Source organism: Camponotus vicinus, unplaced genomic scaffold (assembly GCF_025532165.1).
Source record: "Camponotus vicinus isolate PSW18456_S1 unplaced genomic scaffold, iyCamVici1.0 SCAF_12, whole genome shotgun sequence".
Lineage (NCBI taxonomy): Eukaryota > Metazoa > Arthropoda > Insecta > Hymenoptera > Formicidae > Camponotus > Camponotus vicinus.
The window spans coordinates 17,272,261-17,288,062 of record NW_028141948.1 but is presented as its reverse complement, the minus strand read 5'-3'; the positions used below and the strand labels follow the sequence as shown (position 1 = coordinate 17,288,062).

Below are 15,802 nucleotides of genomic sequence, written 5' to 3'. Positions count from 1 at the left end.
GTGCCGGAGGGAGGGCCTACTAATAATTTGACGTCTTAATGTTTACGCAACGGCTTTACCCTCTTTCCGTTTTTTATTGTATTGACTTGCATGATTTTTCTGCACAAATTTGCTTCGCGTTCTTTATTCACCCTTTCGAGAAGTAATGAATAATTCATATGAAATAAACGAAATAAAAAGAAAGAGATTTTTCTCTCTTTTTCAAAGTATTAATATTTTCTAAAATATTATATTGTGCATATTAAATTGATATTTTATATATCTCTCTGACGCACGCACAAAGAAATTTGCATAATCATTATAATAGCTTTTGCAATGCAACGCAGTTTATAAATGTGCACATCCGCCTTTTTTCAGATGTAATCAGCAGTTGCGCGCCTTGCAAGACGTACAACAGTTCGGTACATGCTTGGCCGAACTCCAATCCGCTCTGCAGAGGGACAAAGAATCTTTGGCGGTTTTGGAGGTAGCCTTGCAAGCGGGAGCCACTCCAAGAATCGCCTCCTCCGTCAGTCACTTCGCTCGACTTCTGTCCGAGAGACAAGACATCAATTGTCAGGTATTATTCCTGCAATGAAAAATTTAATCTCCTTTAATTGATCATTTGATTGAACAACAATAGTAGAATTTCGTGTACAATATAGTATTTCAAGTTACAAGAATTTTTCAAAGTTGCAACAATTTGATTTATATCCCACTTTTAAATTGGTGCAAGTACTTTTTACCGAATACTTAAATAGCTCATACGATATTTTTTAAAGTTAACAAATTACAGAATCTTTCCCGAATCGTTTGTCAGATATCCCCATCGCGTTCTTGATTTTCAATCGGTTAGATGGCTGTTAGCAATTATTCAAGGCAGGGTGGATGGGGTAACGGTTCCCAGAGGTATCACTTGTGTGCATAAAACCATTTCCCCGCATAGATTGGGAGAATCGCGGGTCTCGGGGATGTAACTTACCTAAAGGAAAGCAAGATTATAATGCGGATTGTATATCCCGTATTTCCGATACGTCACGCTAAATCGCTTCGCAAATTGCGTTCCTCGGATTGCGCGGTATAGATTTGCCGGAGATACCGTATCGACCTTCTCCTTTTTTCGATTAGCACATGTGCTATTAAGCAATGGAATCATATCTTACTCGAATCATATCGTGCTATCCAATTTATTATTCCGATAATGCTTTAAAAAAAGTCTCATGCAAATCTCTTGTTTTCTCATTCGAAGATAATAAGAATATATTTGTACAGAGTTATCTTTGTGTTAAAATCATTCAGAAAGTAAATATTACACATACACGAGAGTGGCGCGCGTCAAAAGATAAATCTTCGACTAGCCTGAACACGCTCAAAGTTGCTCGAAGGAGGAAAAGAAGAGGGCCAGGTCGGAAGGGTACGTTTGACAGATGATACTTGTCGATATCGCGTCTCCGTTAAACGCCATCACATCCCCCTATTCCCACCATATCCGTCTTTAATTTGCATATAAAGTAAATCTCTCGGCAAGCCCGTTTTACGTTAGGTTCTTTGCTTTATGGACGTAAAGGAGAATAGTTGAAGGTGCAGCGAGCGGTGGTAGGTTCGCGACCACGATTTTCGATCGGCTCGATCATTTACCTTGTCGGGAAGACATACTGCTCGGTTCTTCGGAGATCTAACAGAAGCTATTCGTGTAATATCGAATGTCGTCATTATGCACCGTCCGAATGTTTATAATTAAGTATGTAACATTATTAGTATCACGAGAATTAATTAGTAATTTATTATACAACGATGACGTGGACAATAGTATTCAATTATGGTATAAGATATTACGTGTAATATAATATTGTTTTGTCTATACGCCGAGAATACTTTTGACAGCTTGTACCCGACTCTCGACGCCGACGTATCGGTTGTAGGTGCTTCATAACAATTTCCAATTGTCCCCATGCTCATTTCGCCTGTCAAGAAGACGTACGACTCGCGACACAATGCTCTCTCACCAATAATAGGAGCCTTTCCTTTCGTCTCGTTTCTTCTCCTTTCCATGTGTATCGCGTCTATATTTTAACGTATTCAAACTCCCGTCAAGGCGGTATAATCCGGAAAGTTCTTAGTCTTGCCGATCTACAGCACTCGAGGGAATAATTTCATGCACTTGACATTACGCTTCTCCTTTTTTCTCTCTCTTTGTCCCTCTCTTTTTCCATCTTTGTCTTACGACAGTTGTCTCGACTTCACCTATCCCTCTTCCCCCTTTTCCCCTCTCCCTCTCCAAGCATCCCTGCTTCTGAGAGCCGAAGAAGAGGGAAGGCTACGATAAAGCGCTCGACATTACAGTCTTTCTTTTTCTTGTAACGTTACAATTCTTTATTTCCTTGCGCTTTTATCCGCGAGACAGCGGCGCGATGATAAATTACAAAAATTTTAAAATTTTAAAAATATTTTATAGAAATTTGTGCGCATATATTTTTGGATTACCTCGAAGCTAATAGAAGCGCGTGACGAGTCCGGGCCGACAGTTAGTTTACAAGCCGCAAAAAAATCCATAAGTTTTGATAAATAGTAAATAAAATATTAGCCGATGCTACGTAGGAAGCGGAGGAGATAAGTTTCGGCGCCGAGATATAGCGAGTCCGAGTTGCTGTCGAGGGTGTTGGCCATCTCAGAGCCAGCAGCTCCCTAGGGAACTCCGATCGTTAATCGCCCGAACGATTCCCTTTCGCGTCACGTACGGGAATGGCCCGTGGAATCAGCGTAAAAATACAAATTTAATATCAGCCGTTGGTTGCGGGGGTGGAATGAGAGGTTGTCCGGTCTGTGCTTGTAGTCCGTGTCGTCGCTAAAAACTCTCTTTTGCTACGAACAAGTTCATCAATCGCGCACTTTCGATCCTCTGTATAACAGTAGATATATAATATGTATTATTTCGAGACAAATACTTTCTCTCTCGAATGAGATTTTTCTTGCATTTTTTTCATTGCTCCAACATATATCCGTGCAAATATTTCATGTTTTTTCATTCTTGTTGCCTTTCGACGTTCAGGTCGGATTTTAGATAAATGTTATGATAATGGGCGTTTTTCAGCAGACGAAACAGAGGACACAGTGTAACACAATGAATCATTTCATCCTTGTTTCGGCAACCAACAAGGTTGATACACTGTGTCCTCTGTGTCGCTTGCTGAAAAACGCCCAATGACATTAATAAAGACGATAACAATAATGATGTTAGCAGATAAATAAGTCGATTTTTTGCGGCTCTACGAGATATTTATATTTTATTGTACAATATATGTATGATGTGTGTATATATGTATGTGTACATGTATGTATGTTTCGCGAATGTAACCGGAAATAAGAAGTTCCTTGCAGTTTTCTCGCGCGTGATTGGTCTTTCGGACCGACGTGGATTCCGTCTCGACTCACTTCGTACCTACTATCTGTTATACAAGAGAGAGAGAGAGAGGGAATATACCGACTTATATATAGGTTAGGTTGAAGGTTGCTACTTGGTATGCGGATCGCGCTTTTCATTACCGGAGGCTCGTTCCCTCCGTCTCTCCACCGTTGCAAACAGCCTAAACCTACCCTTTCTTCCACGCAGCCACCCTTCCTCTCTCTCTCTCTCTCGTTCTCTCGGCTGTCTGTCTACTATTCGACCGCTACTACTGGAATTCTCGCTAGTATTCGCGCCATGCTGTCGCTCTTTCATAGTACAAACGTATCTGATCCAAGACACATTTTTCTCGCGAAAGTATATAGAGTAATTTATTCTTTATTCATTTATATGTGGGAATAAGAGAAAGAGAGAGAGAGAGAGAAAATCGTGTCGATAAAAAAATCAAACGGATCTCTGAATCCATAAGTTCGCAGCGGTTATCGCGAAAATCGTATGCAAATCTTCCGAAACGTTGGTTGACGTATCGCGATCAATTTAGCATCTAACGTCTCTGCGTTATTCTCGCCTTTCCACCTTACGCCCTCGTCTTTTTACCTTCTCCCTCTCTCTCTCCTCTTTCCGTACTCTATATAATCGTCTTATACGCTTTTCGATGCCCTCCGGTGATGCGCAAGAGTGGATTATACAATATTCGATATCGTGTCCTCTCCCGGGTATACCCGCACTTATCAAGATCTCGCGATCCGTTGTCGTTTCATTGCAGAGTCTGCCTGTAAGATTCCTTCTGTGAGCTACTTTCATAATCGACACCAAATATTACGTTAATTAGTTAGAGAACACTTTTAATATATTAACTGCATCAAGTTTATCATTAATAAAGATTAAACAATATTTTCTTATTGTATCACGCTATTTCTTATTTGTCGAGCAACAATCGCTAACTATCCGTTCTTGTTATGTTTCAGAATGACACGGTGCTGAATGACACGACGACAGAGGAGGTGCACTGCGTAAAATTCACCGCTACCTCCGCGAGCAATCTTACGCAGGAGGGCGGATCCCTCTCCGATAGCGGGATCTCCGACGGAAGCGGAAGCGAACAGGAGCTGAGCAAGCGCGAGCACAGATTGGCGAATCTTCGCAGAATAACGCGTAGCTTGGAGGCCCAACTCGCACCGGGCAGCAAGGCCCTGATTGAGTTGTGGAAGAGGATCGAGGACGCCGAGAACGAGCTACGCGATTTGCAAAGGCAGTGCAGGGAACTCATCGTGCGCACTGCGGCGGCTAGTATGGATGCGCGTGCCATCAAACGAACGGCAACCAACCAGATTCATTATCCTGCGGAGTGAGTATGATCATTGTCGTTCATTTTTATTACATCTCGTCGCAATGTTGGACCTTTATAAGAAAAGTGCTCGGTTGTTTTCCTTTACGACGAGCCACAATGGACTTGTTTACCTTGCGACAACTGTTTCTTAAACTTTAAACGTTGACAAATGTCGGTCAGATATTTAGATCTCTCTTATAATGATCCGATATCACGTCTCAAGGTTTTTTACTCTTATCTGAGAATACAAAGATTACACGTGAAACGTAAATGATATTGTTCTGAAGATTAAATAATTAATATTGTATTATATACAATGACGTTTGTTTGAATGAGATGATAATCGAATCGAATCGAGTAAATTATCGCCCAAATTTATTGAAGTATTTGAGAATGAGACTTGGTTCGCGGGATTAAGAAACGCCGTCTTCTCGCTCGCATTCCATTTGCATAACGTCGAAATGGGAAGTGAAGAATGAAGGCGACTATTTAGATGTGGGGACGCGCGAGGTCGTTGGTCCATAGCGCCAGGCATTAGGCGGCTACTCATTTGAATATAAGAACTTTGCCAGGCAAGAGACGATTGTGCATCTCGTCTCTTATGATTATGCACATCTTAAAACATAAAAGAAAATTTAGACGATAAAGTAAATTGGGTCTCTTCATAAGCTGCGCCATTTTTCTGCGTAATTTTTTGCATTCTTTCAGACTCCAAACACTCTGCAATATTATTATATTGGAAAAATACACGTTATATCATAGCTATCATTAATGTTGATTAAGAAAATGATAATAATTATGATTCGAAAGTGAATTAAATAACGTATTGCCATGCTATGCATCCAGTAGAGAACACGAAATTTTTTTTATCTGTCTTCTCACTCGACAAATACAATCTTATGCCGTTGTTTGTCGACTCAATTACTTGAGATTCCAATTATCACCACAGCGTATCTTATTTAACTTTGTTTTAAAGATGTTTTTATAGCTACGTTCAATCACCGCTCAGTGGTGGCGATAATAGGTTTAGTTTTCACGAGCGTGAAGCATCTGCCACATCGAGTCGTAAAAAAACGGTATAAAAACCTTGCGCCATTTTCCGCAATCGATGGTTGCCACCGCGTTTTGTTTCTTCTTTTTCATTTCCCTCCATACCATAAAATGTAAACAGATTTTAACGGCAACAAAATGTTTCGAGCCTTTCGTCTGCAAATTAAAGCGCAGATGGAGCGAATATTTGCAGAAAAGTTAAATAATCGTGCACTTATGTATAATCTTAATGGAGAAACAGGATAACACTAGCTATAATTGCAAGCGCAATCTCGCAACTTCCAAGTTACGTGCATCTCCAAATTGATTTTCCGGCCAACTTTGCTATTACCGGTTTACTCGTATTATCATGACCCGTGGGACGGCATAAATTAATTTCTCGCAGTTGCGAGCAAACTCGTTCAAGTTTCTCCTCTAAAATAGTCGACTATACGTCTGACTACCAGATTAACATATTATTCAACGAAACAAGATTTACAACAAAGTGTCATACGTATTAAATAAAATTACGATTCGAGATTGAAAACTTCAAAAAAGGAAGGCAACAAGTAAGTTATGGTATATATGTTATAATATATAAAAAAACACGTAAACACATACCTTATACTATAAATAAAATAATAAAATGATAAATAAAAATAATTTGAACTATTGCAATAATAATAGGATTGCAAGATAAAATTAATGAAAGGAAAATACACGCGTGCGCGACAAGTAAGTTATGAAATAAAATTTATAATATATAATATGTAATTATTATAATATATACATATATAAAAGTGCAGGAAAGTACGTTATGGTATAAATAATAAAATAATTGATTAATAATCCAAAATAATCCAAAGATAATAATTCAAATAAAAGCAAGATAATAATAATAATAATAATAATAAATGTATCATTATCACGTACTTTGCGGCGTTAAAGGTATAAATCGTTATCGTTTCGACCATTCAAATATTTGTTTTCTTATTTCCTTATTTTCTAGCAAGCGCAAGAAAGCATCCGATCATGATGCCGATTCGTCCAAAAGCGACACGGAATTGGTGCCGATCACGAAGAGCAACGCTGATGTCGCTAACAGCGACAATCCCGACAACGAGCCGATTTCTCGAAGTTGGGTCTGGCGAATCCGCAAGTGTTCACAGTGCTGCTGTTTTGTCCTTATCTGCCTGCAGGTCGTCCTTGTCTGTGTCGAATACTTCTTGAAGCCAAATTGTTGCGAGACTATGTTATCTACGTTATCCACGCTGTTATTACCGACTTGGTCCCGCAATCCCAAGGGACCACCGCCCGTGTGAGCAAATATACGGCAGGTATACGCGCGTAATAAACGCGCAATCGAAAAAAATATCGACGCCAAGAATCAATGAATTTTTGGTGAGAATGGATAATGTGATATCCATTTCGATACACACGCGGCATCGTTAATTAGAACGATTAAGTCCGCGGTGTAAAGTTGCTCGCGATTTTTTCCGCGAGCACTATCGATATATTATTAGGTTGTTTTAATTCTAAATGTCTGAATCAGCGATGCATTCGAGAGATGCATTTGTCAGCATGCTCAATGACTGATTGCTCCACTGCCTTTTATCTTTTTATCCAATTATATATCTGAAATTTTTTATCAATACAAAAAAATTATAACTTCTGACCACAAGTTATATAACATACAAGTTATTAAAAATATTCGATCAAACTACGTAATATAGGAAAATGAAAAGTAAATTTCATATGAGTACGAGTCAATGTTATTTTTACGTAGAAAAAGTATTTTTACAAATAGAAAAAATGTTAATTTGTTTCGCGGTTAAGCAATTGATTAAATTTGCACAAAGTTAATGTGGCTACGAATCTCTCAAACATTATAAATGAAAATATTCATATCCAGATATGCTGTTTCAAAATATTTTACTATCTGTACAAGAATGAGACGACATATAAGTGCAATTTTTTTCTTGTTCTGAATTACGCGAGTCAGCAGCTTGTATTATTGTTGAAGTATAAATATTTATTTATATATGTATATATATACAGATCATATATTATATATATTTTATTCACTATATATTATTCTTCGAAGGAGATAATGTTTAATTTTCTTGTTGAAGAAAAAAGATAATATCGATAGTGTATATGGACTTCGTACAGTTTTAAAAGGAAGTTCATTTACATTTCATTGGGGAATGGTACTTGGATTCCAGATTAAGCTTCCTATTTGTTCCAAGCATTCCCCCGTATTACTGCTTCTAGTGGTTTCCGTTTGTGTGACAACGAATTTTAACATCTTTTTTATTCGATACATATCACAAGAACTATACGAGATATCTAATGCTTGAAAGAGAACGCTATATTAAATACTATTAATCTCCGCAAACAGCTTGTGCATGCAAATTTCTCTTGGAACACGTGCGTGATAATTGATGAATACTGATTTCAGATGAAAATGCTGTATTTAATTATATAGCAACAAGATTTCTATTTCGACTGGCTATTTCGTGCATTGTGAATAATAAATATGACTTAGCACATTAATAATTTGGATGCGTGTACATATAGTATGTACAGTTTAACATCTATTGCATGCGTTTGTAGCATTCCTGAGATATTTTGCATCTCTCGCCTATTATTTTATTTAATGTCATATACATATAATCAGACAATAAGTTCATACATTTTGTTTTGACATGATCGAAAATTTTAGATTATGATATATTTTATATACTTTAATCATGTTCTCGTATATGAGCTTTTTACAAGAGAGATATATATTCATTAAGATTATGAATGATTTATTAACGCAAGATTAGCAAAAGCTCGTAATTGTAAAAAAATTATAGATTTTCCTTCACGAGTGTGTCTTTGATATTTGAAGGCACTTGGATCGTAAATAAAATGATGTCTAATGTAAATAGATTAAAGAGAAACGACTTGTGTGCTAAGAGGTGAAGAAGTTATTTTTTCGCGAAAAGAGAAATAATTTTTACAAAAATTGTTCAAAAGATATAAAGAGAATTTTTGATATAAAATGATGTGTATGAGGATGTAATTTGTGGAGATCTATTTTGTAAAGTCTTTTTAAGAGGAGGAATGTAAAAGCGAATGGTTCGGTTTAGACATATCTATATGCCGAAAATAACCATTCTGAATTTACACACATACATACGTGATGCAAAATAACGAGAAATGCCTTATGGCCAATTTTATTGCAAGCTTACATTTGCACGATGCTTACTATGTAAGCGTATTATGTAACGATCCCGATCTATGCCTATGCAGATCTTAAGATCTCCTAGATCCTCATAAGAGAGGCGATTACCTTCGGTAAGTCCATCTTGATATTTTGCGGACTATATAGAGATAGCGAATGATCGATGTAAAATAAAACTACGTAAAGTAATAGTGAATTGATATTGCGTGCAGTTGAAACTTTTTAAAATAATATCGAGATATAAAAGAAATAATATTCTGAACTTGTATTTTTTTTCTATAAATACAATTATAAACACATACACACATGCACTTGCCAAATACCAAATCACCATTACTTTGCTAGCTAGATACTTTGCGGGTTGTTATTGTCGACAAAGAGAAAAATCTAGCATACCGATCTATACGAACGGTATTGCGGTCGCCAATAACTTTTCTTACGTGAATACCCATGTGCTGCGAATAGCGAATATTCTTTGAGCAGAGTTTTATCATGATTGTCAGAGAAATCGAGGTATTCACAATCATTATTATGCTTAGACTTGATTTGATAGAGAGTCGCATTAACTAGAGATATTGTACTATTCAGTATCTCTTCGACGAGAAATTCACACAATATTATATAAAGTGTGTTTTTCACATTCTCTCGATGCACTATAAACATCGCATCAATGATATAGCAGAAGTTTTACATACTTTATTTCAAAGTATAACGTTTCTTTGAGAGGCGTAGAAAAACGGAGTTGGCAGAATAAATAAGAACAGTACTTTCGTACGTTTCTTCTGTCGTGTCGCAATAAATCGCAAATAACAGCGATTATCTCGAATAACGAGTGTTAGATGAATCGCGAAGTGTGAGGGAAGTTAAATACGCGAAAAGAAAAATATGTCGATTCAAATATCTGTTGCTTTTGTTTTTAATCGTCGACGCGTGTAAGGTAAATTTACAAGAGAAAATCATGATTTTTTTAATTGTAATGAAAGTGGAGATATAGTCTTCTTTCGATTACAGTCTTCTATCTTGATTATCGTCTTCGCTTTAATGAACGTTGATTTTTATCAAGACCGTAATTTAACACAAATACAGTTTTATGATGTTCTAACAAAACTGTATTAAAGTTTTTCTTTCATTCTTCACTACAGTCGAAAGTCTAGTTAGACATCAGCGATCTGCATGGTAGTTCCTGTGGCCTAATTTGCGCAGGAATATATCTTAGTTCCGCTATTTCTTGATTATTAATCTTGATTAATAATTTAACGGCGTGAGAACATAACTGACTTTTCGATTGACGTGAGATCGTCTGATTATTTTTTCAGACTTAGACATAGTCCACGTAAAAAATAATTCTTCTCTTTTAGCAATAAAATCAACTTGGAACTTGGTGTATACGAAAAAATCGCTATCGGGTATAAGGATTTATTGGATAATTATAATTATTCAATAATAAAGTACACATGCGTACTTATATGTAAGAGATTCGTCGTAAGAAAGGACGATTGTTAGTTGCTTGTTAGAAGAGATTAATGACTGCTTAATGGCATCGAATGATTTTATAAGATATATTAATATAACAATACAGTCGTTTCCCGTTTTCACAACGAAATTGCTCGAGAAAAACAAAGACTCCGATTTGAGAAAAATAAGACTCGATAATCAAATATAAGTTTGCACTTTAAAAGTATTGCGATTTAATATGAAGACTTACATAATATTTATACGACTGTAGTATTATAATGTAATTGAATATCGCATATTTTTTTCTTTTGCAATGTGTATTATTTAAATTGCTATTGCAGTGTCTTTCGCATTGTGCAAACATTTATAAGGAAAATTAAATAGTATTATTAGAAAATATTTCTTTTAAAAACAGGGCACAAGAAAAAATTAAAATTAAAGCAGTTTTGATTGTAACTGTTTAGATAACGTATTTCAAACGTATTTTTTCGTATCGCGAACGCAACAAGATTTTATCTGCCGTATACACGCGAAAAACATAATAATATGTATAAAGTACCTGAAAAATCAAAACGTTACTTATATTATTACCTATTTTATGTTATTTTACATGCACGCGGTTGAAGGAATACTCGATAATATTGTAACGATCGTATCACGCTTATCATTGAATACGCAATATTCATCTATATTATATGAGTTATGTTAGATGTAATTTGCATGTGCCTTTTTTATTATTATCAAAGGGAGCCGCATATAGTTATTGCGATGCTCCATAAAAAAAAAGAAAGATAAAAAAAAATTCAGTTTGATAAGTGCGAAAACAATGTATTACGATATTCAGTATTTTCGACGACCATCGTTTAACTTACGGAGATCACCGTGATACTGTTAATTGATGATAATATATTTTTAAAATATTTTCATCTTTTATTTGCATTTATTTTAAAATCTTTTACACATTAATCAAAATGACAACGAAAAATTATTAGAAACTATTTTTATAAATTAATTAAAATTATTATACATGATAAAATTTTAGCAGTTGCATATCATGAGTTTTCTCTAAGAGATTAAACGACGGTCTTGAAAACCGCTAAGAGTAACAATAATATTAGCGATAATATACTTAATAAAATAGATGTATATGTGTAGCAGCGCTTCTACTTGAGACACGAGTGAGGCATAATTTTTAATGACCTTTTCAACTAGAATTAAAAGAACAGGGTATATAGAAAAAAAGAGAATTTAACATAGTATTTAGATATCTCTCTTTCTCGTGTTTAAAGCTCAAATAGAAGCGATGAATACAAATTTATTATATAAGATAATAATTAATGTTTCAATATTTCATAATTAGTTTACTAATTTCTTCTTTTAAAGATTCTACTAATTTGCTTTCAATGATCAACAATTAAAATTAACAATTTTACCTTTCAAGATTTCATTAAACATTAACAATATTTTATCATGATAACAAAATTTTATCAATTTTAAAATAATACATATTTTCGTCTTTCCTTCTATGAAGATTTTTATTTAATATTGTTGATATTCTCAAATGTTACTCACACAAAAGTAAAACGTGTAAATGGTGTTACTTTACAATTATCGAAAATTAAAATCATTTTCACTTCAGCATAAACTGCTACATTTATATAGATCTCGATATAATCGTAAAATTGTTTTGCTCAGCTTACCGTGCACTATCCTGCGGAGCACTCACCTACTTTCAGGTTTCTATTATGCTTTTGTTACAATTTATGATATCAACGAATCACTGTACGATTGTAAAGTATTATGCCAAGTAGTATCCGAAGACACATTACTGATAATATATATTTCAAGATTTCAAGTATTATATACTACATACGTTAGACATTTCGAATAAATTTTGGATTTTTGTTCAGAGATGTGTGTCTATTTCTTATATTCCACACCCTTAATCCTGCGCAGAGACGCAAGAGAGAGAGAAACTGTTATTACGCATTTATATATAATAAGAGGCGCATTTTGCGCGAATGTTCGAAAATAATACATGTCGCCAGTCCTGACAACAATTTGCGATATTGCGGCGCATTGCCGAAAGTTCAATGATACGACGCAACGCCAAGTATATCCGCAATAATAATGCGCCTGCAATTGATACAGAGGTACGATGATTGCCGTGTTCCTACGTCCGTTTGCGGCGGCCTTAGTGAAGTCAGCGCGAAGGTAGGGATATTAGGGGTTAAAGGGCACACTCGCTATGTTATTACGACTCACACCTGTACCCACAGGTAGGCCAGCGCGAAACAATTTTTCTGCTTAAGAGAATCTACTTAATGGCATGACGACGTTCACTCTTCGTTTTCTCTTCGCAATAATAATAAAAAAAGTCAAAGTTGTAAATAAATTATTATTGCCGCGCAAAAGAATTAATGTCGCGCGCGAATATTCGATTTATTGACGGTCTTAAATAATACCAAGTAAAGTCGTAGAAAATAATGTAAATTATTATTTATATACTTTGTAAAATATTATTAATTGTGTCATTTTTGAATAATAAATTGATAATATTGTTGGATAAAAATTTTTCGCAGAAATAAGAAAAGATTATATTTTTGATGAAAGGAGAAATAGAGATATTTTGGACATTATTATTACGTTCTATGAGAACAATAATTCTCAATATTGGTGCGAATATTGTTTAATTGGCAAATTCGAGTTGTAGCTTTAACCATTTCACGAACCCTAACGACAAACCGAGCGAGGACTGAATTATTTTTTACGGAAAAGAGCAAATGGGCCGCATCGTACTGCCGTTCTATGACTCCTACGGGGTTTATCCTTCCCTTCTCTTACTTTCGTTTGTTTTCTCTCTATCGTCTTGCACACAGAGCCCTTACTTCAACCCGACTTACTTAAGCAAGCCTCTCCTCCTCCGACCGGAGTCACCTTGGCTGGCAAGGGTTGAGATGCTGGGCGAGCTGTAAATTACCAAGAGGGCATTTTGATTAAATTTTTTATGGTAGTAGACCGGTTACAACTCGAGGGGCTGACGTAACTCCGGTTGATTTAATGTATACGTTACAGGCGTCGCTTTTATTTACCATTCGCGCGGCGAATCCCTGATTAGAAGTAATAATTTCGAGAACCTCTAGAAAGAAGTAACACATTTATCGTGCCATAATTTGTCGGCGGTCGAGAATTAAAAAAAAACAGCGACAGAAAATGGATTAAATTCTTTTGTTTAATCAGTTATTACGATGACAATGTATCAAGTGATTACTAAGTGTTGCCCTTATATTACATGTTTATTATTATTTCTTTATTATTTGACAAGATAAAAATTTGTCAGTGAGATTTTTCCACAAAAGTACAATGAAGTAATCCATAAAGATGAGATAGAGTCTTCGACCGATCGTGTGAATGAATAGTAAAGTTCGCTTTGAAAACCCCCCTCGCCGTCGTTTATGAAACGTCCACTAAGGGACGCGTTTAGTCGGCTGCGAGGGGGCGAAGTGACTCAACAAGTGTTACGCCAAAACGAGCGTGCGTCTCTACGGCTTCGTCGATCCGCTTGTCCGTCCCGCGCGTGGTCAACGTTTCTCTTATGCGCGAGGAAGGTAACGTGAGAGAATCGGATATTAATTTTCGATAATAATTTCCCTCGTGTCCCCCCACCTTCTCCAGCTCGACTTTCTTTTTCACTAAACATCTCGCCTAAAAGATCCAAACAAGTGACATGTACATGCAATTTGCTAACGCATTCCATTATCCCTGATCAACTTATCTATCGTCGTTTAATCACTCGCTAACCTGCCGCCTATGAATATTTAAATCGTCCAGATTAGATTGAAACACGAGAAAACATGGAATGTTCTCGGGTGATAGCAACGCGGAGCGAGAATCTCGATGGAGAGGGATGCAGGAAGGAAACAACAACCTCCGAAAGAGAGGAGATAACGTACTCGGGCGCGGGCGCGCGCGCACGTGGTCGCGAGAGGGTGAAGCGGTCGTCGGTAGGGTGACGAGAGGGGAGGAAAGAGGGTACGGAGAGGAGAGGGAATGGAGGCGGGAGGTGTCACGTGGGCGCGAGTAGGCCGAGGCTCCGCCTCCGTCAAGTAACTCGGAATACGGCGCGTCATTCATGGCCGAGCTAAAGGCTGCGCCACTGTTCGGGTCCGTCCGGCTGCAGCGGCTCGCCAGAGGATACACTACTACGGCGCGGACACCTGTCTCCCCCGCAGCATCCGCCGTCGCGCCGCCGCCGCCGCCGTCACCGTCGTCGTCGTCGTCGCCGTCGCCGTCACCGTCATCGTCGCGTTCTCAAAGTCACCAGCTGTCACGCCGCGACTCGCCGCATGGTGCTCATGCAGCGTGCACGACAGTACCGCGTAACGCGCGATTAAAGGACCGGTGGTCGATGGTGCGGCGGTCGAGAGATCCGCGGCGAATCGAAGAGCCCTCCCGTTCGTCGACGGGAAAAGGCCGCCGGCGGCCTGTCCCGGGTACCGGCGCGGGTGGTACGGGCGAGGGTGGTGAGGGTGCGAGGGTGACACGCGGCACGCACGCAGTGTATAAGTGGGTAGTAACGTTTGAGTGAATTATATCGAGGAGAGCGAGGGAGAAAAAAAGTGCGCGATCGACCGAGACGACGGAGATACCATCGACATTCGTGGTGGAAGGGTGGCGGATGCACCGCGGAGGCGGAAGTGCCGGAGGCGCAGCCGGGGGTGGTATCGTCGGTGGTGCCGGCGGAAGTCACCGTGCCCTCGAGTTGGAGCATCCGTCGGCGATGCCGGGCGCACCTGGTTTCCATTGGGGGGCCATGCTCGCGGGTCACCATGCGGCCGCCGCCGCGGGTATGATGCAGCCCCCCATGTCGGCGGGTGGCGAGTACGTGCCCGCCGCGGCGCATCACGGACCCGCTCATCCCGCGATGCCCATGGACTTGCACGTTCATCAGGGATTCCCCTATTTCCCTACCAGGTTAGTACCAAAGGAAAGAGTGGCTTTCCGAGTGGCTTTGCCTCCCTTGCCCTCTTAATTTCCTTAATCTTTGTAATCTCGGTGAATTTAGCAGTATGGAATGTATATGATGCTAAAATTTACACGGTAACAACAGGTTTTTTTTTTGCTACTTTTAAATATATTTGCGAATTTTTTGCGCGAGTCAAATTCTAATGGATCTGATAAAAAAGCGATTTATATTTCCTTTAAATATATGACATTGCATTTGCACTTTAATGCAGTCGAGAGTAGCCTTCAAAGACTGAAAAGAATGACAAAAACTTTATTACAGTCAAGAAGCCTGATGCCGTTGCATCTACCGTCTAGATGCACCGGCAAATGAAGAGGTCGCTTGTCTTAGCCTCAGATATTTGCCTAG

At 38.0% G+C, this 15,802-nt stretch overlaps 1 protein-coding gene across 10 annotated transcripts in view; it reads left to right on the top strand.

Annotated features, from left to right (window-relative positions):
- Window positions 1-15,802, top strand: part of LOC145963229 (uncharacterized) — a 120,071-nt gene that overhangs the window by 29,605 nt on the left and 74,664 nt on the right. For 9 of the 10 annotated variants that reach the window (XR_014436102.1, XM_083084951.1, XM_083084950.1 and 6 more), the window contains exons 19-20: window positions 358-559; window positions 4,351-4,730. Coding sequence is in view for 9 of the 10 variants with exons in the window: in XM_083084951.1 (XP_082941077.1) it covers window positions 358-559; window positions 4,351-4,730 (582 nt within the window). In the remaining variant the exon portion in view is untranslated. Of the gene's footprint in view, window positions 1-357; window positions 560-4,350; window positions 4,731-6,750; window positions 12,340-15,802 lie in introns of those variants that run through there. The other variant, XM_083084953.1, reaches the window with a different exon arrangement.